Below are 15,119 nucleotides of genomic sequence, written 5' to 3' on the forward strand. Positions count from 1 at the left end.
GCAATTGCCGCGGGAGCATCAGCAATCGGCGCGCGCCGAGGCAGGACTGGGGCGCCCGTTCGTCCGCCGAGCCGGGCGTCGTCCGCAGCCTGCTCTGACGAGGCCTGGGCTGCCGGCCCATTGACGTGCAGCCCCAGGGGCGGGGAGAGAGGGAGGCGGCCGGCGGGGGAGGGGGGGGCTCTCCTTTTCGCCGCAGAGGGGGCGGGGGAAGGAGGTGGAAGGGTGGGAGGAGGTCGACGGAAGAGGAGGTAGCGGCGCGGAGATCCCGGCGACGGCGGTGAGGCGGCGCGTCGCCGCGCCTGCTCCCTGATCGTGCTGCTCGCGCTGCCCGAGGCCGGGCGCGGACTGGACGGACGCGATCCTCGCGCAGGCAGCTCTCGCGTGGGGTCTCGCAGAAGCCCGGGAGGGCCCGGCGGGCGAGGGAGCGTCTGCCGCGCGACACTGCGGGACCGCGGGTGGGCGGGCTGAGGGGCGGAGGAGCTGCCGACCCCGCCTCCCGCGTGCTGCTGCTGGAGCCGCCACCGCTGCGGCCCCGCCGAGGCTTTAAACAGCGGGGCCCGCCCCGCGCCCACTGCACTCGCGCGCCGACTCGGCTGCGGGCGGCGTTTGTGCCGGTCCGGGCTCGCGGCGGCGGGCGGGCGGGCGGAGGGGCGGCGATTCCGTCACCTGGCGTTGCGGCCGGGGGCACCGCCGGCGGGGGGCGCGGAGGGCGTGCAGCCCGCGACGCCCGCCAGGCTCTCGGAGTCTGCCGGGGGTCTGGCAGCGATGGAACCGGGGCCCACGGCGCCCTCCTCCGGCGCCCCGAGGCTGGCCGGGGTCGGGGAGACGCCTCCCGCTGCCGCGCTGGCCGCCCCCGGGGTGGATCTGCCCGGCACGGCCGTGCCCTCAGTGTCGGAGGATGCTGCGGCCACGAGCCGGGGCGGCGGCGGGGTCCGCGGTGAGGGCGCCGCGGCGGCCGGGGACGGACTGGGCAGACCCTTGGGGCCCACCCCGAGCCAGAGCCGCTTCCAGGTGGACCTCGTTTCCGAGAACGCGGGGAGGGCTGCGGCGGGCACGGCGGCTGGTGCAGGGGCTGGGGGTAAGGAGACCCCAGCGGACGGGAAAACTAGCGGCGAAAGCGGGCCAGGCAAGGGCAGCGAGGAAGCCAAGGGCCGCTTCCGCGTGAACTTCGTGGACCCGGCTGCCTCTTCATCTGCTGACGAGAGCCTGTCGGATGCGGCAGGGGTCGGAGGCGACGGGCCCAACGTGAGCTTCCAGAACGGCGGGGACACTGTGCTCAGCGAGGGCAGCAGCCTGCACTCCGGCGGCGGCGGTGGCAGTGGACATCACCAGCACTACTACTATGATACCCACACCAACACTTACTACCTGCGCACCTTTGGCCACAACACCATGGACGCCGTGCCCAGGATCGATCACTACCGGCACACCGCAGCGCAGCTGGGCGAGAAGCTACTCCGGCCCAGCCTGGCCGAGCTCCACGATGAGCTGGAAAAGGTGAGCTCTCGAAGCCCTCCCTCATTCCCCAACCACTGGTCCTCGCTGACCGCGGGATGTGGCCGCTGGTTAGCCGCGGGTGGGGTGGCGGGAATGGACCGGCACGACTGGCTGGCATCTCTGCGGTCAGCTGTCAAGGGTGGAACTGCCGAGGAATGTAACTTAATCTCTTAGAAGTTTGCAGCGGGTTAAGCTAGTTAGGTAATAGAAGAGAGATTGCATTTAACAACCTTCACCATCCACTTGTGTATCTGGTGTACGCTTTCCTTCTCACTCACCCTTAACAGTCATCCTTCTGAATGACACTGTGCCTGTGGGCCCCGAGGAGGGAATGTGCGAGAGGTTTTGGTGAGGGTGTCTCTGGGGAGAGAGTGGAGAGCACCTGCCATCTGTGTCCATTTTAAAGGTTGTATTGTGTGGCTTATGTATACCCATTAGGGGTCCCGAGAGTGGGAACAGTGGTGTTTGAAGGGAAAATCTTAACAGGGTGTGTCTGTGGTCTATGAATTATTAAGGTTCAATTATTGCTCTCTTGAATATCCTTTGAAAAATCTTGGGATACGCTCTTCCTGGTAATGGCATAAATCTATTTTTTATTATGTAAACTTTTGGGGAGAGGACTGTATAAAAAGTTGGGGGGCTGCAAAGTGTAAAATAGGGGGAGGGGAAAGACTGAAACAAGAGAATTGTTTTTTTTTTCCTGTGGAGGATGTCTAGAAAGATCTTCTGGGATCTTGCATAAGTAGTTACACTTTGTGAACAGAAAACCATCCCTAAAAGCCTACTGGTTTCCACATTGTTATTTTTTATGGCCACATCCAATTTTTATTTCTTCAGGGTGTAAAATTACTATTTTGAGATAAGCTCAATGCTTTTGAAAATTAATATTTAACTTTTATGAGTTGGGATTATTTGATGTTTGTTTTAACAAGTGTAAAAGGATTATGTTGATGAAATTTTGTGAATCCAGAGTTGCCGCTACCATAGGCTGAGATGTCATAGTGTGGAAAAGTTTGAATAGAGAAAGTATGTAATTTCTTCAGGTGTGATTATTTGCTCTCATACACTCATTTCATACAAGACTCTACTTGTCCTAGTGTTTGATAATGCAACATTCATACATTTTGAAATAATTACAGAGGTCCCAATCCTTACAGCTTACTGATTCTTTAAAAGCCTGACATCATTTAGCTTTGGATAATACTACTCCTGTTACTCCCTTACGGTATTTTGTCGTATCAGAAGAAAAACAATTTTTAAGACATTTATTTATACTCTTGTAGTTTCTTTCAAAAGAAAGAAGCTTGTAGTTTATTTTTATCCCTGCCAGACTCCAAATCTCTGTAAAGTAGATGTATAGCTGGTAATTTCCCTTTCATTATAGCAATTTTATTATTAAAAATACCATAAGCTATATTTCGGATTGATTGCACCAAAGCTAAACAGTTAAGTAGTAAGGCAGTCTATATTTACCCCTAAGTTTTTAATAGGGTTTTTGAATTGAAGGATATTATATACCTTGAACTTGTAAATATCCTAGGAAAGTTTTTGTTAGTCTAAGTTTTCTGAACAACAGAGCTCTTCAAGTTCTCCAAAACTTGAGGGTTTTTTGGGCATTTTTGATCCGTTTACAGTGTCTCACAAAGAAAACTTGTATAGTTAGCTGTATATGTGAAGCAACTATCCAACCTGTGAGCCTCATCTTCCTCAGCTTCTGTGGTTATTTTGAAGATTAGAAAAGAAAAGGACATCAAGGCTCATGTTCAGTGCCTAGAAAATAATGGCTTGTGTAGTTATTATTTTGATCTGTGTTGGCCTATCAGAAAGTACACAAACTTTAGGGTTTCAATTTAGATTCTCTTAATTCCTACATGATGAATGTAGTGAATAAATGTTATGTTCATAGCTCCATTTATGCAACAGGTAGTACAAGGAATTCTTTGTAGTTTTGTTTTTTGTTTTGTTTTAACCTTATGCCACTTGGGTCCTTTATGGTCAGTTTAAAAATTTTATTAGATTAACTAAGCATAGTACCTCATATGGAAAAATAATTTTGTTCAGAATTTCACAAATGGACTGAAGAAACATGTCATGTTAAGGAGTACAGATCTGACTATGGAGACTGGCCGCTGTTGAAGGAGGGTAGGAGAGGTTCTAGCATAGTTTGACTAGATCCTCACCATGCCTAGATTTACTTTTACCTCCCTGAAGCCTATTCTAATGCTTCTAGCCCTCAGTGAATCATAATATTTAGAATTTTGTAACATTTAAGTCTAGCGCTTGATTGAATGTCACATAATCTACTTTGATTAATAAGTGCTTCAGTATGTACCTTAACTGGATCTAATTCTGTACTAGGTTCTACAAAAGAACAAAAGACGTAAAAGACAAGCACTTTAGAAACTTGTTAGGGGAGAGGACTATATAGTCTTTCTTCCTCTTGTTTTCCTTTCTTTACCCACCACTGTGACTTAAAATTTTTTTCCCATGAAAATCCACGTGAAGTGGAATAGGGCGCTTCCATGGTGTGTATTACTGTCTTGTGGAGCCTTTGTAGAGCCAGGACTCATGAGTTTTCCATTTGTCAAATTTTTATTGGAGAGAGGAGTTTAAGTGTTGGCCACATGGCTTTTGGTACTGTGGCATGATGGAGTGGTTAGCAAAACATATACTGACTTTGTCTAAATACACCTTAACCAAATGGTTGCACAAATAAGATAGGTACAAGCTTTATTTTCAGGGCTATGTGAGGAAAGTGTAAGATACTAGTAAGGCTATAAAGCGACCTAATTTTAATTGGGGTTGGGGAGGCCTTTTTCAAGAAGTGAGCCATTGAAGCTAAAACCTAAAGGATAAGTTTATGATAGGGCAGGATAGCATTCCAGGCCAAAGAGGCCCTATATGTAAATATACTGAGAGGAGAGAGTTGTGTCCAAAGAACTATAAAGAGGCCAGGAGAAGATGTTGTTATAAACATAGTGGCAAGTTATTGAAGGATTTTTCATGAGGTGGCAACATGATCTGTTTTGTTATACCATCTCTGGCTGCTGTTTAAAGAATGGATTGGCAGGAGCAACAATGGAAGCAGGGAGATCCAAGCTATTACTGAGTTACAGATAATAAGAGTTGGTGGCAGAATGAATCGTATGCAGGTGGATTGGATGTGGGAGTTAAAGAGGAGCTGATTCCCAGGTTTTGGACTTGAGCAACTGAATAGATGGTGTTACAACTGAGATGGCAAATACGGGAGAGGAACTAGATTTGAGAGCGGAAAGAATTGTGTTAGAATGGTAGTTTAAATTTTAGGCCAAGAGTCATTTTGAGGGAGGGGGACAGAATACATGTTATATCTGTATAAATGTGTGTAGGTATGTGTGTATATAAGTATTTATATACACAAAGGTATGTACACGTGTATGTGTATATATGTATGTGTGTATATACATTGGATATCTAATATAAAGAAGTGTATGTATATATATGTATAGATAGGGAGAGTCTCAAATCATGGACTTGAAATGACTTAGGGAGAGTGGGAAGATAACAGAAAAGAAATGGGGTCTGAGTTTAGGTGTAGAGAATGTATAAAGGTTTGTTAGATGTTGTGGAGACATTAAAAAGGGAAGCGAGAAGATGCTGCTAGGCTGGTGAGAAATAGCCAGGATAGCACTGTCAGGGAAGCTGAGAAAGGAGTTTTAAAGAACGCAGAAACTCATCAGGGCTCTTACCAGGAAGTGGTTTTTTTGTTTGTTTGTTTTGTTTTTTAATCTTTTTTCAAAAAGTAAGTTCAAAGTGCTGATTCTTGCCCCTACAAGGAGAAATTTAAAAGTGGAGGTCAAACAAATTAATATTTGATGAGCAACTTCAACACATGTAATGGAAAACATGATCAAATGTGGGAAAATTGAGTGGTGGATGACCCGTAATAGCTTCTACAGGATTAAAGCATTATTAAAAACCCTTTTACAGGTACGATTACCTTTGCACAGTTGTCCTTAGTCAAGGCATGGGAGCTTGGAAGATCACAGAGTTTTGGGTGTGATTCATGCCAGGACATAGTAGCTTCTCTTTGTTATCTCTTCTTCTTCCTACCTGTCCCCCCCACCCCGCCTCGACCTGCTCGGAGATGGTAGGGATGTTGAAGAGGACATATTGTGGGTTATCAGCATCATCCCTCTGCCCTGACTTCGTGAAAATGAAATGATATAACTGAGAGAAATGATGAGGAATGGTTGTGATAATGTAGTTAGTGATAAATATGACTGTGACTTTTGTAGAATCTGAGCTTGTGTCTCATGTATCTCCATACATAGAACAGGTACTTAATATACATTTGTTCGCTGAATGTGTCAGGGTAGGTAAGTCTTCCTTCTTAAGGAGGACTTTAACTAAAACGTTAAACAGTATGTCATCTCCAGTAACTTGTGTAGCTGCTTCTTTTAGTGAGCTGTATTGACTTTGGGACAAGGAATTTCAGACACTACTAATGACTTTATTACATAACTTCGGTCCTTGAAGTTTCCTGAAGGAAAGAATGGGTCACATCCTATAAATGGGGGAGGAGTAGAGGAGTTCCCAGACTGAATAAAGGGAGGACCCTGATAAGAAATATTTGCACATGGCAAAGTCAAATATCAAAGATTGTGCACTTTGGGCAGCTGCTTCACTGTGCTAAACCCATGCCACTTGAGGTGCAGTGTGGTTTATCTGTAACACTGTATGTAGTCACCCAGGTACACACCAGCTGACTGCCTGGGTAGAAGGAAAGAGAGACCTTGGGATTTAAAATGTGGCAGAACTGTACACTGCAATCATAATTGATGTCTTCTCTATATGTATTTGTGTTGCTATACTCACATTCCCAATCCCATGAGACTGGAATAACGTATCTCAGTTCTTACGTGTTAAATGTATCTGTTTTAAGTAATTTTTACTTACATGTTTTATGTAAGTGTTTAGAAAGTCGAAAGTACTAATCCTTTGGTTCCATGCTGAAGTGACATGAATTTAGTTACTCAACAAAGCCTTCCTGAACACCAACAACAGCACTGTTTTAAGTGCTGGGAGTAGAGCTACAAATATAGCCAAGTCTCGGAGCTTTCATTCTAGTCCTAGGAGTCAGTAAGCAAATAGGTCCAATGTAAGTACTGTGAAGAAAATTAAAGGTGGCTAGATGGTGATGGCCCGTGTGCTATATGAGGGTAGTCAGAGAAGGCCTCTCTGATGCTGAGCAGATGCAAGAAGGGAGTGAGGGATCAACCTTTGCAAATAATGGGAGGAGAAGAACAGTCCAGACAGGTGAATGATGGATATCAAGACCCTGAGGTGGAAGTGTGCTTGGCGTGACAGAAACAAAGAGGCCAGCAAGATGGGAGGAGCAAGAGGAAGAGTGATAGGAGAAGTCAGAACAATAATGAGGAACAAACCTGAGATAACCATGTTTGAGATAATGAGAGGTATTGAGATGCTGGGTGTGTTAAAAAGGTAAAATTTTTGGAATTTGTTGCTGTTTTCGATGAGGGGTATATGGAAAGATTAATACCAGGGCTTTTCCCCTCTTTAGAATGGAGTTGATATTTATGGAGATGGGGAAGACTGTTGGAAAAGCAGGTTTGGGAGGTAGACTCGAGTAGGGTTTCATTCTGCAAATTAGTTCTATAATGGGGCAAATATTAATAAAATGGCAGCCACTGGTTTGTGAAATAATAGTATTTAAGAAAATGGGTTTTAATTTGTAGCATAAAAATGTGCTTTTATACTTCAGATTTTAGGGAAGGTTGTGAAAACCAGTAGTTTTTCAAAAAGGATACAAAAGGGTGTGCAACTAGTGGGTCAGTTCCAGAAGGTGAAAGGGTGAGGGATAGACAAGAAGGAAAACAAAATATTCAAGTTAAAAACATATCAGTGGTGGGGCACCTGGATGGCTTAATGGGCTAAGCATCCATTTCTTGATTTTGGTGCAGGTCCTGGTCTTAGCATTATGCGATGGAGCCCAGCAGTGGGCTTTGTGCTCAGCAAGGTGTCGGAGGTCCTCTACCTCTCCCTCTGCCTCTCCCTTCGCCTGCTTGTGTGCATGTGTGTGTGTGTGTGTGTACATACGCACGCACACATGTGCTCTCGTTCTCTCTCAAATCTTAAAAAATTATCCATCGGAATCTATAGTCTCTCATTTAACGTATGAAAGCTGGGGGCACCTGGGTGGCTCAGTTGGTTAAGCAGCTGCCTTCTACTCAGGTCATGATCCTGGAGTCCTGGGATGGAGCCTCCTGTCAGGGTTCCTGCTCAGCTAAGAACCTACTTCTCATGGTGCTCTCTGGCGTGTATGCACACATGCTCTCGCATGCTCTCTCTCTCTCAAATAAATAAATAAAATCTTTAAAAAAATAAATATGAAATCTGTCTTCCACCACTGGCTACTTTATCCTTTGAAATTTACTAGAATCTGTATTACTGCTTTCTAAAAGCTATTATGAAAACCTGAGTACTAATAGAGAACTCAGGGGAGTCTATTTAGAAGATGGGGAAGATCTGAAAAGCAAAAAATAGCTTAGTGGAATGTTGTCTCTGTGCAGAAGCTAATTACAGCAGGTGATTTGCAGTGCCACTGGGCTCTGAAATTCCCCTGCTTTAAATTTTCACTATACTGTTCCTGAACATTGACTAATTAGATACTCGCTTAGGTTAAGAATCACAGAAACATTTGGAATGGTTCTTTGTTAGGTTCCTGTGAATTAGTTCCTTCAACAATGTGGCTCCTAACATAGTTCAGTATGTGAGTCATTTCAGTGCTTTTGGAGGGTAGTTGGCTTTTTAGGGTAGGCTTGATTTTTCCAGTGGAGATTTAAAGGACCCATGCAGATCCTGAACTTCTACGCCATCATTTTACTTAGTTAATTCTTCTCAAAGTTACCAGTGACCTCCGCCCTATTATCAAGTCCAGAAGAATACCTTCTCCCTCCCCTGTCCCATCTCCCATCAATATTCAACCTTCCAGCAGTATTTGATTTTCTGTTGAGGTCTTTTTTTTCTTTTCTTGGGCTTCTATAGCACCATTTTGCTTTCAACTCTGTGTTTCTTTCAGTCCAGTGTCTTATGCAGTCTCCTTTATCTCCAAATTGGCCATCTTCAAGGTTAGATTCTGCCATTTCTCCTCGCCCTGTCTTTCTTTTTCTCCCCTATGCTATATGATCTGTAGGCTAATGAATTCCAAAATATTGTGTCCTACCTACAGTCCCTTTGCTGAACTGAGGACATCTAGTGACTGCTGGATTTTTTGTCTCTAATCTCAAAGACACCCTGTACTCACAAATTTAGGATTTTCTCCCTCCCGTTCCAAAAGCAAACCAGCCTAAGCCTCTTCCAGTTTGCCCTATGTCTGCATGGATGGTACCACTGTTCTTTGTGTTACATGGGTGAGAAGTATATGAGTTGTCCTTGACGCTTTCTCTAATCGTTCCACATCCAGTTTATCACCGAGTTCTATCACCTTTATTTCCAAAGTATTTTTTTTTTCTTCTTCACTGCTACTATCCTAACCCAAACTGCAGCATGTCCCTCTATAGCCTTCTAACTGGGTTCTCTGTGTTCACTGTGCTCTCCCATCACTATTGTGCCCAGAATATTTTTAAAACCAAATTGATACGTTATCCCTTGGCTTAAAACTAGCCCTGCATTGTCTAGGTCGGGCTTACCTCTTCCTCAGTGTTTTAGTTACTCAGTGTCACAGTACTTCCTTTTTCATAGGGCCTTTGTACATGATACTGTCCATGAACTCTTGCTCCCTTCTCCCCCAGACACACACTGTTAACTTTTCAGTTTTAAGATTTTGCTTCAGTCCTATTGTCCTCAGAGGATGCTTTTATTCTCTAGCTAGGACAAACCACTTTTTCCCTGAGATACTTTATTTCAGTTAATAATAGTATATTTATTAATGTGGTTATTTGAATTGGCTTGAGTTGACTTCAAGGTCCATGAGAAGGAGACTATGTGGCTACTTACCATTATGTGTCCCTACTACCTTGTATATAGGCTTGAGGTAGCAGACCCTCAATCAATATATTTTCAGTAATGGAACTCCTTCTTTGTAAATCAATGGACTACAAAAGAAAAACTCTTTGACATACCCTATATTTGTTATTTAGAGTCTCTAAAGGACATTTGACAGATTACCCTGATAACTCACATTTGGAGTTTAAGAAGCAGAAGAGCTCAGAGGTGCCTGAATGGCTCAGATGGTTAAACGTATGCCTTTGCCCCGGGTCATGATCCCAGGGTTCTGGGATCCAGCCAATATGTTGGGCTCCCTGCTCAGTGTGGGCAGGGCATCTTCTTTTCCCTCTCTCTTTGCCACTCCCCCTGCTTGTGCTCTCTCTCTCTCTCTCTCTCTCAAATAAATAAATAAAATCTTAGGGGGGAAAAAGCAGCAGCAGAAGAGTTCAGTAACCTGTCCAAAATTACAGGACTTGTGATTTGCCTGAGTCAGGGTTGGAACTTGGAGCAAATGTTCTGATTCTTTTTTTTTTTTTAAAGATTTTATTTATTTATTTGACAGAGAGAGATCACAAGTAGGCAGAGAGGCAGGCAGAGAGAGAGAGGGGGAAGCAGGCTCCCCACTGAGCAGAGAGCCCGATGTGGGGCTCGATCCTAGGACCCTGAGATCATGACCTGAGCTGAAGGCAGAGGCTTAACCCACTGAGCCACCCAGGTGCCCCAAATATTCTGATTCTTAATTGGTGCTAATTCCAGTATGATATAGTTTAATACTGTAGACATTTCTGTTACTTTTTGATTATTTTCTTTTTAAAATACCCATGACAGTTGTTTTTTTAGCTCATTGAAGATAAGGTAGAAAAGATTTGGACTCTTCCATTTTATTATATGAATGTATCTTTTTCTAGTTGGAAAATCTTCAAAAAAATTACATAAGGAAATTTTTTTTTTTCTTTTTTAAGATTTTACTTTTAAGTCATCTCTGCACCAACATGGGGCTCCAGCTTACAACCACTGATTGAGTCTCATGTTCTACCCATTGAGGGAGCCAGGTACCCCTAAGAAAGTTTGTTATAAATGGAATCTTAGTTTTTATTTGTTTCCTCTGCCTTTCCCTATCCATACACATCTCTCAAAAGATCTACATTTTTAAATGTTCTAGGGCTGTGCTTTATGATACAATAACCAGTAGTTATATATGGCTGTGAAACTAAGTCTAAATTTAAATTAAAAATTCAAGTTTTCAGTTACTAGAGCCACATTTTAAGTGCTCAAATACCCACATGGAGCTAATTGCTACCGTATTGGAGAGCTGGAACATTTTTATCATTACAGAAAGATCAGTTAGTGCTGTCAAGGAAAGTGATATTTAAAGGGACTTTTTTTCCTTTTTTCATTCCTCCTTTCTTTTCTTCCACATTAAATAGTCACCCCTAGTTTAAAATTATTAAAATTATTAAATTATTATTAAAGTCAAATTTTCTTGTAATGTTGAGTGGCATCCTTCCTTGCATAAAGGTGTTTAAACATAGTACTCCATCCATGAAGTGTTTGTTGGATCAGTGGAATGTACCTATTTCCATCTGAGAATGGAAATCTGGGTCTTTAACTGGAAAGGCTATGAAGAATTTCTTAATATTGTATAAAGTGTTGAAGTATCCAAAGCATTTTAACTTATGTATCTGTATTTGGTCTTCAAATCTATCTTTGGAGGAAGTAGGTTTTTAAGAGGGTCTTAGAGTAGCAATATGATTTTACAAGGTTGTGGTTTGCCTACAGCCATACAACTAATACTTAGGCTGAATCTTTCTGAAACTGGGTCTTTCTCTCCTTATCTTTTTTTATGAACTAGTGATTTCAAAATTTTTGAAAGAATCACCTGGACAAAAACTACAGGCTCCTCTTTACCACAGAATATATATGTAGTTTTTAATAAGCTTTCCTGGTGATTCCCAGAGAGCTGGGTTTGAGAACCAGTGTCCCAAAGCATGTTGAGAGTCTTACACTTTGGTTATGTCTATAACAGTAGTACATTTTTTTTTTTTTTTTAGGATTTTATTTATTTATTTGACAGAGTGAGATCACAAGTAGGCAGAGAGGCCTGCAGAGAGAGAGGGGGAAGCAGGCTCTCCGCCGAGAGCAGAGAGCCGAATGCGGGGCTCGATTCCAGGACCCTGAGATCATGACCCAAGCTGAAGGCAGAGGTTTAAACCATTGAACCACCCAGGTACCCCTACATTTGTTATTTTTTTGATGTGGTGATACTCAACTTTGGAATACCCTTATATGGATAAGTGGTAACTCTCAAAGATCTGACTTTAACCTTTCAGTAACTCTATACTGAATTACATTAAATTACCAGTTATTGGAGATCTGCCATGTTTCAGGAGCTTCCTATAGTCTGGGTATGATAGACTTCCAAAGGTAAATTATAGATAAATTCAGAGGCTTATAACAATTTGCCCAAGTCTCATAGCCAGTAAGCGACAGATGTCTGTTTTTAAACCTGGGTATGTTAATGGATGGCTCACATGCGAGGTATTAGGACAAACATGTATGTTGTTTATTCAGTGGCCTATTAAAATCCTGTAGGGAAATCAGACATATTAAAAGTACTAATGGATAAATCTGAATCCTGAAGAGTTCATGTAGAATAGACTTATTCCAGAGAGAGGTTCTGCCCCCTCTTTTTTTTTTTTTTTTAAAGACTTTATTTGAAAAGGGGGGGGTGGGGAAGAGAGAGTGAGAGAGAGAACGTGAGTGAGAGGAAGAGCAGAGGGAGACAAGCAGACTCCATGCTGAGTGGGGAGCCCAACGTGGTGCTGGAACCCATGACCCTGAGATCATGACCTGAGCTGAAATCACTTGTCAAATGCTGAAGTGACTGACCTACCCTTGTGCCTTGTATCTCTCTTTTGTAGAACCTAATGGTTGCAGACATAAACACCCAAGCTCTATTGTTTTAGAAGTGAAGTTTTATGATAAATTACTTGCAGCACTGACTTATCTGTAAATTTCTAGAAATAATAGGCAAATTTGTAAATTTTTGAGTTTGGAGAAATTACTAAACTGCCTCACTTGTTTCAGTCCCAATTATTTGGAAGATTTGCTTACCTGAAAAAAAGCTGATCTCTTAATTAAAGCAACAGCAGTAACATAAAGGCTTTCACATCAGAGGGTTTCACCCCACCTATACTTGTGTACTATATAGTTATACTTTATGCACAGTTATAACAAGTATGGCACAAAGTAAATTAGAAGGGAAAATGAGCATGGCAGAGGTGGAGCCAGAGATAGCCAGCATGTCATAGAGACGAAAGATAAAATCATGAAAAGCAGAAACAAAGTTCTCAGTAAATAACACTCTAGAGTAGCCCTTTAGAATGGATGCAAAGAACACCACTTGAGTTTTGGTTATTGTAGCATCTCCATCCAGCATAGTGCAGGCACACATTTACAACAGTGTTTTGTTTTTTTTTTTTTTTTAACAGTGTTTTAAATCTTAATACAAAAGAGAGTCAGCAAACTACACAATTTGAAGAAATTGCAGTCTCAAGGCATCCTAGAATATTGAATTTTAAGAGGCTAAGGAGTAATCCTTTTTAAAACTAACACTTAAAAAATGTACTCCAGACGTTTCATTTTGTATTTTATTTAAAATGTTTGTTATTATTTCATTATGAAAAGAAAATACAGAAGCTTTAGAAGATAGGGAAAGTTTACAAAATTTTTGTGTTTTTGTGTGCATTTTAAAACTACTGTTTTTTTTTATTTGACCTAGCATTAAATAACTAATTGTTAGTAAGTAAGTAATAAAAGTTTTCTGTCACCCATGGTAATCTGCTCTTTTAAGTGAGTGAGTGGGTAATACTCCCATACATGTATATAACCATATATGGTTATATATGACGTATATAACCATAACTTGCATTTTCTGCTGACTTATTTCGTCTCCATTTACCTCTATTGCAATTTGGTTGTAATAGGCTTTGGTGTTTTTGATACTTGTTCACTGTTTCCTTATTTGTTTTGTGATTCCCTAATCCTCTTTTCCTGACAATTTTTGTGCTAATCAGATATTTTTTAGTATTCCATTTTAATTCTTCTCTTGACTTTCCAGTGATATGTTTCTTTGTAATATTATTATTTCAGTGGTTACTCTACTTAGAGATAATACTGAATTTCTTCAGCTAAAATATTGGAACTTTAAAACAATCCTTTTCTTAGTGCTCTGGTTGTCATAAATTAGAAACCCCAGTACAGTGTTGTACATTTTCTTTCAACAACCATATGGCTTTTAAAAAGAGAAGAAAATAAAAATAGATGTATGGTATTTTATACTCATTTATTTCCATTCATTTTTATTTCTTCTTGTAGATCATGGTGCTGGTAGTCCTTTCTTTCCTTCAGTACTTCATGTAAAGGAGGTCAACTGGTAACAAAATTATTTTTGTTAATGGGAAAATGTCTTTATTTCACTTTACTTTTGAAAGATAATTTTGCTAGATGTGGTCTTCTGGTTGACAGGGTTTTCTTTCAGCCCTTTGAATATGCACCTCTACTGTCTTCTCACTGCCATTGTTTCTGAAAAGAAGGCCATTAACCATGTCATTTTCTCTTTACTTGTGGCTCTCAGCATTTGTATATAGGGCTGTTTGTGTGTGTGTATCTGTTTTTCAATTTGTTAAATTTCTTCTGTCTGTAAGTTAATGCTTTTCACTGCTTCCTCCTGCCATTTACCTTCTGCTGCTGAGTCCATCTAATGAACTTTTCATTGCAGGTTTTGCGATTTGCAGGTCTAGAATTTGTAATTTTTAAAATATAGCTTCTGTTTCTCTGTAGAGATACCCTTTTCATTAATTGATAATCATATTCACCTTTAGTTTTTTTTAACATATTATTATAGCTGTTTTGAGGTCTTTTTTTTTTTTCTTAAGATTTATTTATTTGAGAGAAAGAGAGCACAATTGACAGTGAGTGGGAGGGGGGCAGAGAGAGAGCGAGAATCTCAGGCAGTATCCCCACAGAGTGGGGAACCTGATACTAGGCTCAGTCCCAAAACTCTGAGATCATGACCTGAGCCAAAATCAAGAGTCGGACGTTCAACCAACTGAGCGACCCAGGTGCCCCTGTTTTGAAGTCTTTATCAACTAAATCCAACATCTGGACCTACTTGGCATTAATCTCTAATGGTTGTTTTTCTCCCTAATTACGAGTTATAGTTCCCTATTTATTGATACTTAGAAGTGAAAATTGAACATGGAGGTAATACATTATAGTGCCTTCTGGTGGTGGTGGTGGTGGTTTTATTTTTTTTTAAGGATTATTGTTTTTTGTTCCATCAGGTATTTGATTGCCTGGGTTCAGACTGCAAACTGGTTTCTGTTTTCCAGCTGATATAACCGTTCTGTTTTCTGGTTTTCAGCTGCTGCTTTTTTTAGCCTGCCTCCTTGGGGTGGGGAGGTCTTCCTTACACCTGTGTAATTTAATGGTTAGCCAAGATTTGGGGCTTACCCTTGACATCATTCCATTTTTTTCTCTGGAGATTGCCACTTAAATCTCAATTCTTGTCTTAGCTTTGGACTGTCTTCTCTGATGTTTCTAGTTACTTAGGCTTCCATCCATTTGAGTTA

At 41.9% G+C, this 15,119-nt stretch overlaps 1 protein-coding gene across 2 annotated transcripts in view; it reads left to right on the plus strand.

Moving 5' to 3' along the window:
- The first annotated feature begins 656 nt into the window (after positions 1–656).
- The window catches only part of SLC12A2 (solute carrier family 12 member 2), a 113,210-nt gene continuing 98,747 nt past the window's right edge, over positions 657–15,119 (plus strand). Inside the window, exon 1 of one of the 2 annotated variants that reach the window (XM_032851969.1) lies at positions 657–1,497. In XM_032851969.1, coding sequence (XP_032707860.1) covers positions 766–1,497 — 732 coding nt within the window. In that variant the 5' untranslated portion in view covers positions 657–765. The remainder of the gene's footprint in view (positions 1,498–15,119) is intronic. The other variant, XM_032851968.1, reaches the window with a different exon arrangement.

Source organism: Lontra canadensis, unplaced genomic scaffold (assembly GCF_010015895.1).
Source record: "Lontra canadensis isolate GAN:19392208 unplaced genomic scaffold, GSC_riverotter_1.0 scaffold5, whole genome shotgun sequence".
In the NCBI taxonomy this organism is placed as follows: Eukaryota; Metazoa; Chordata; class Mammalia; order Carnivora; family Mustelidae; genus Lontra; species Lontra canadensis.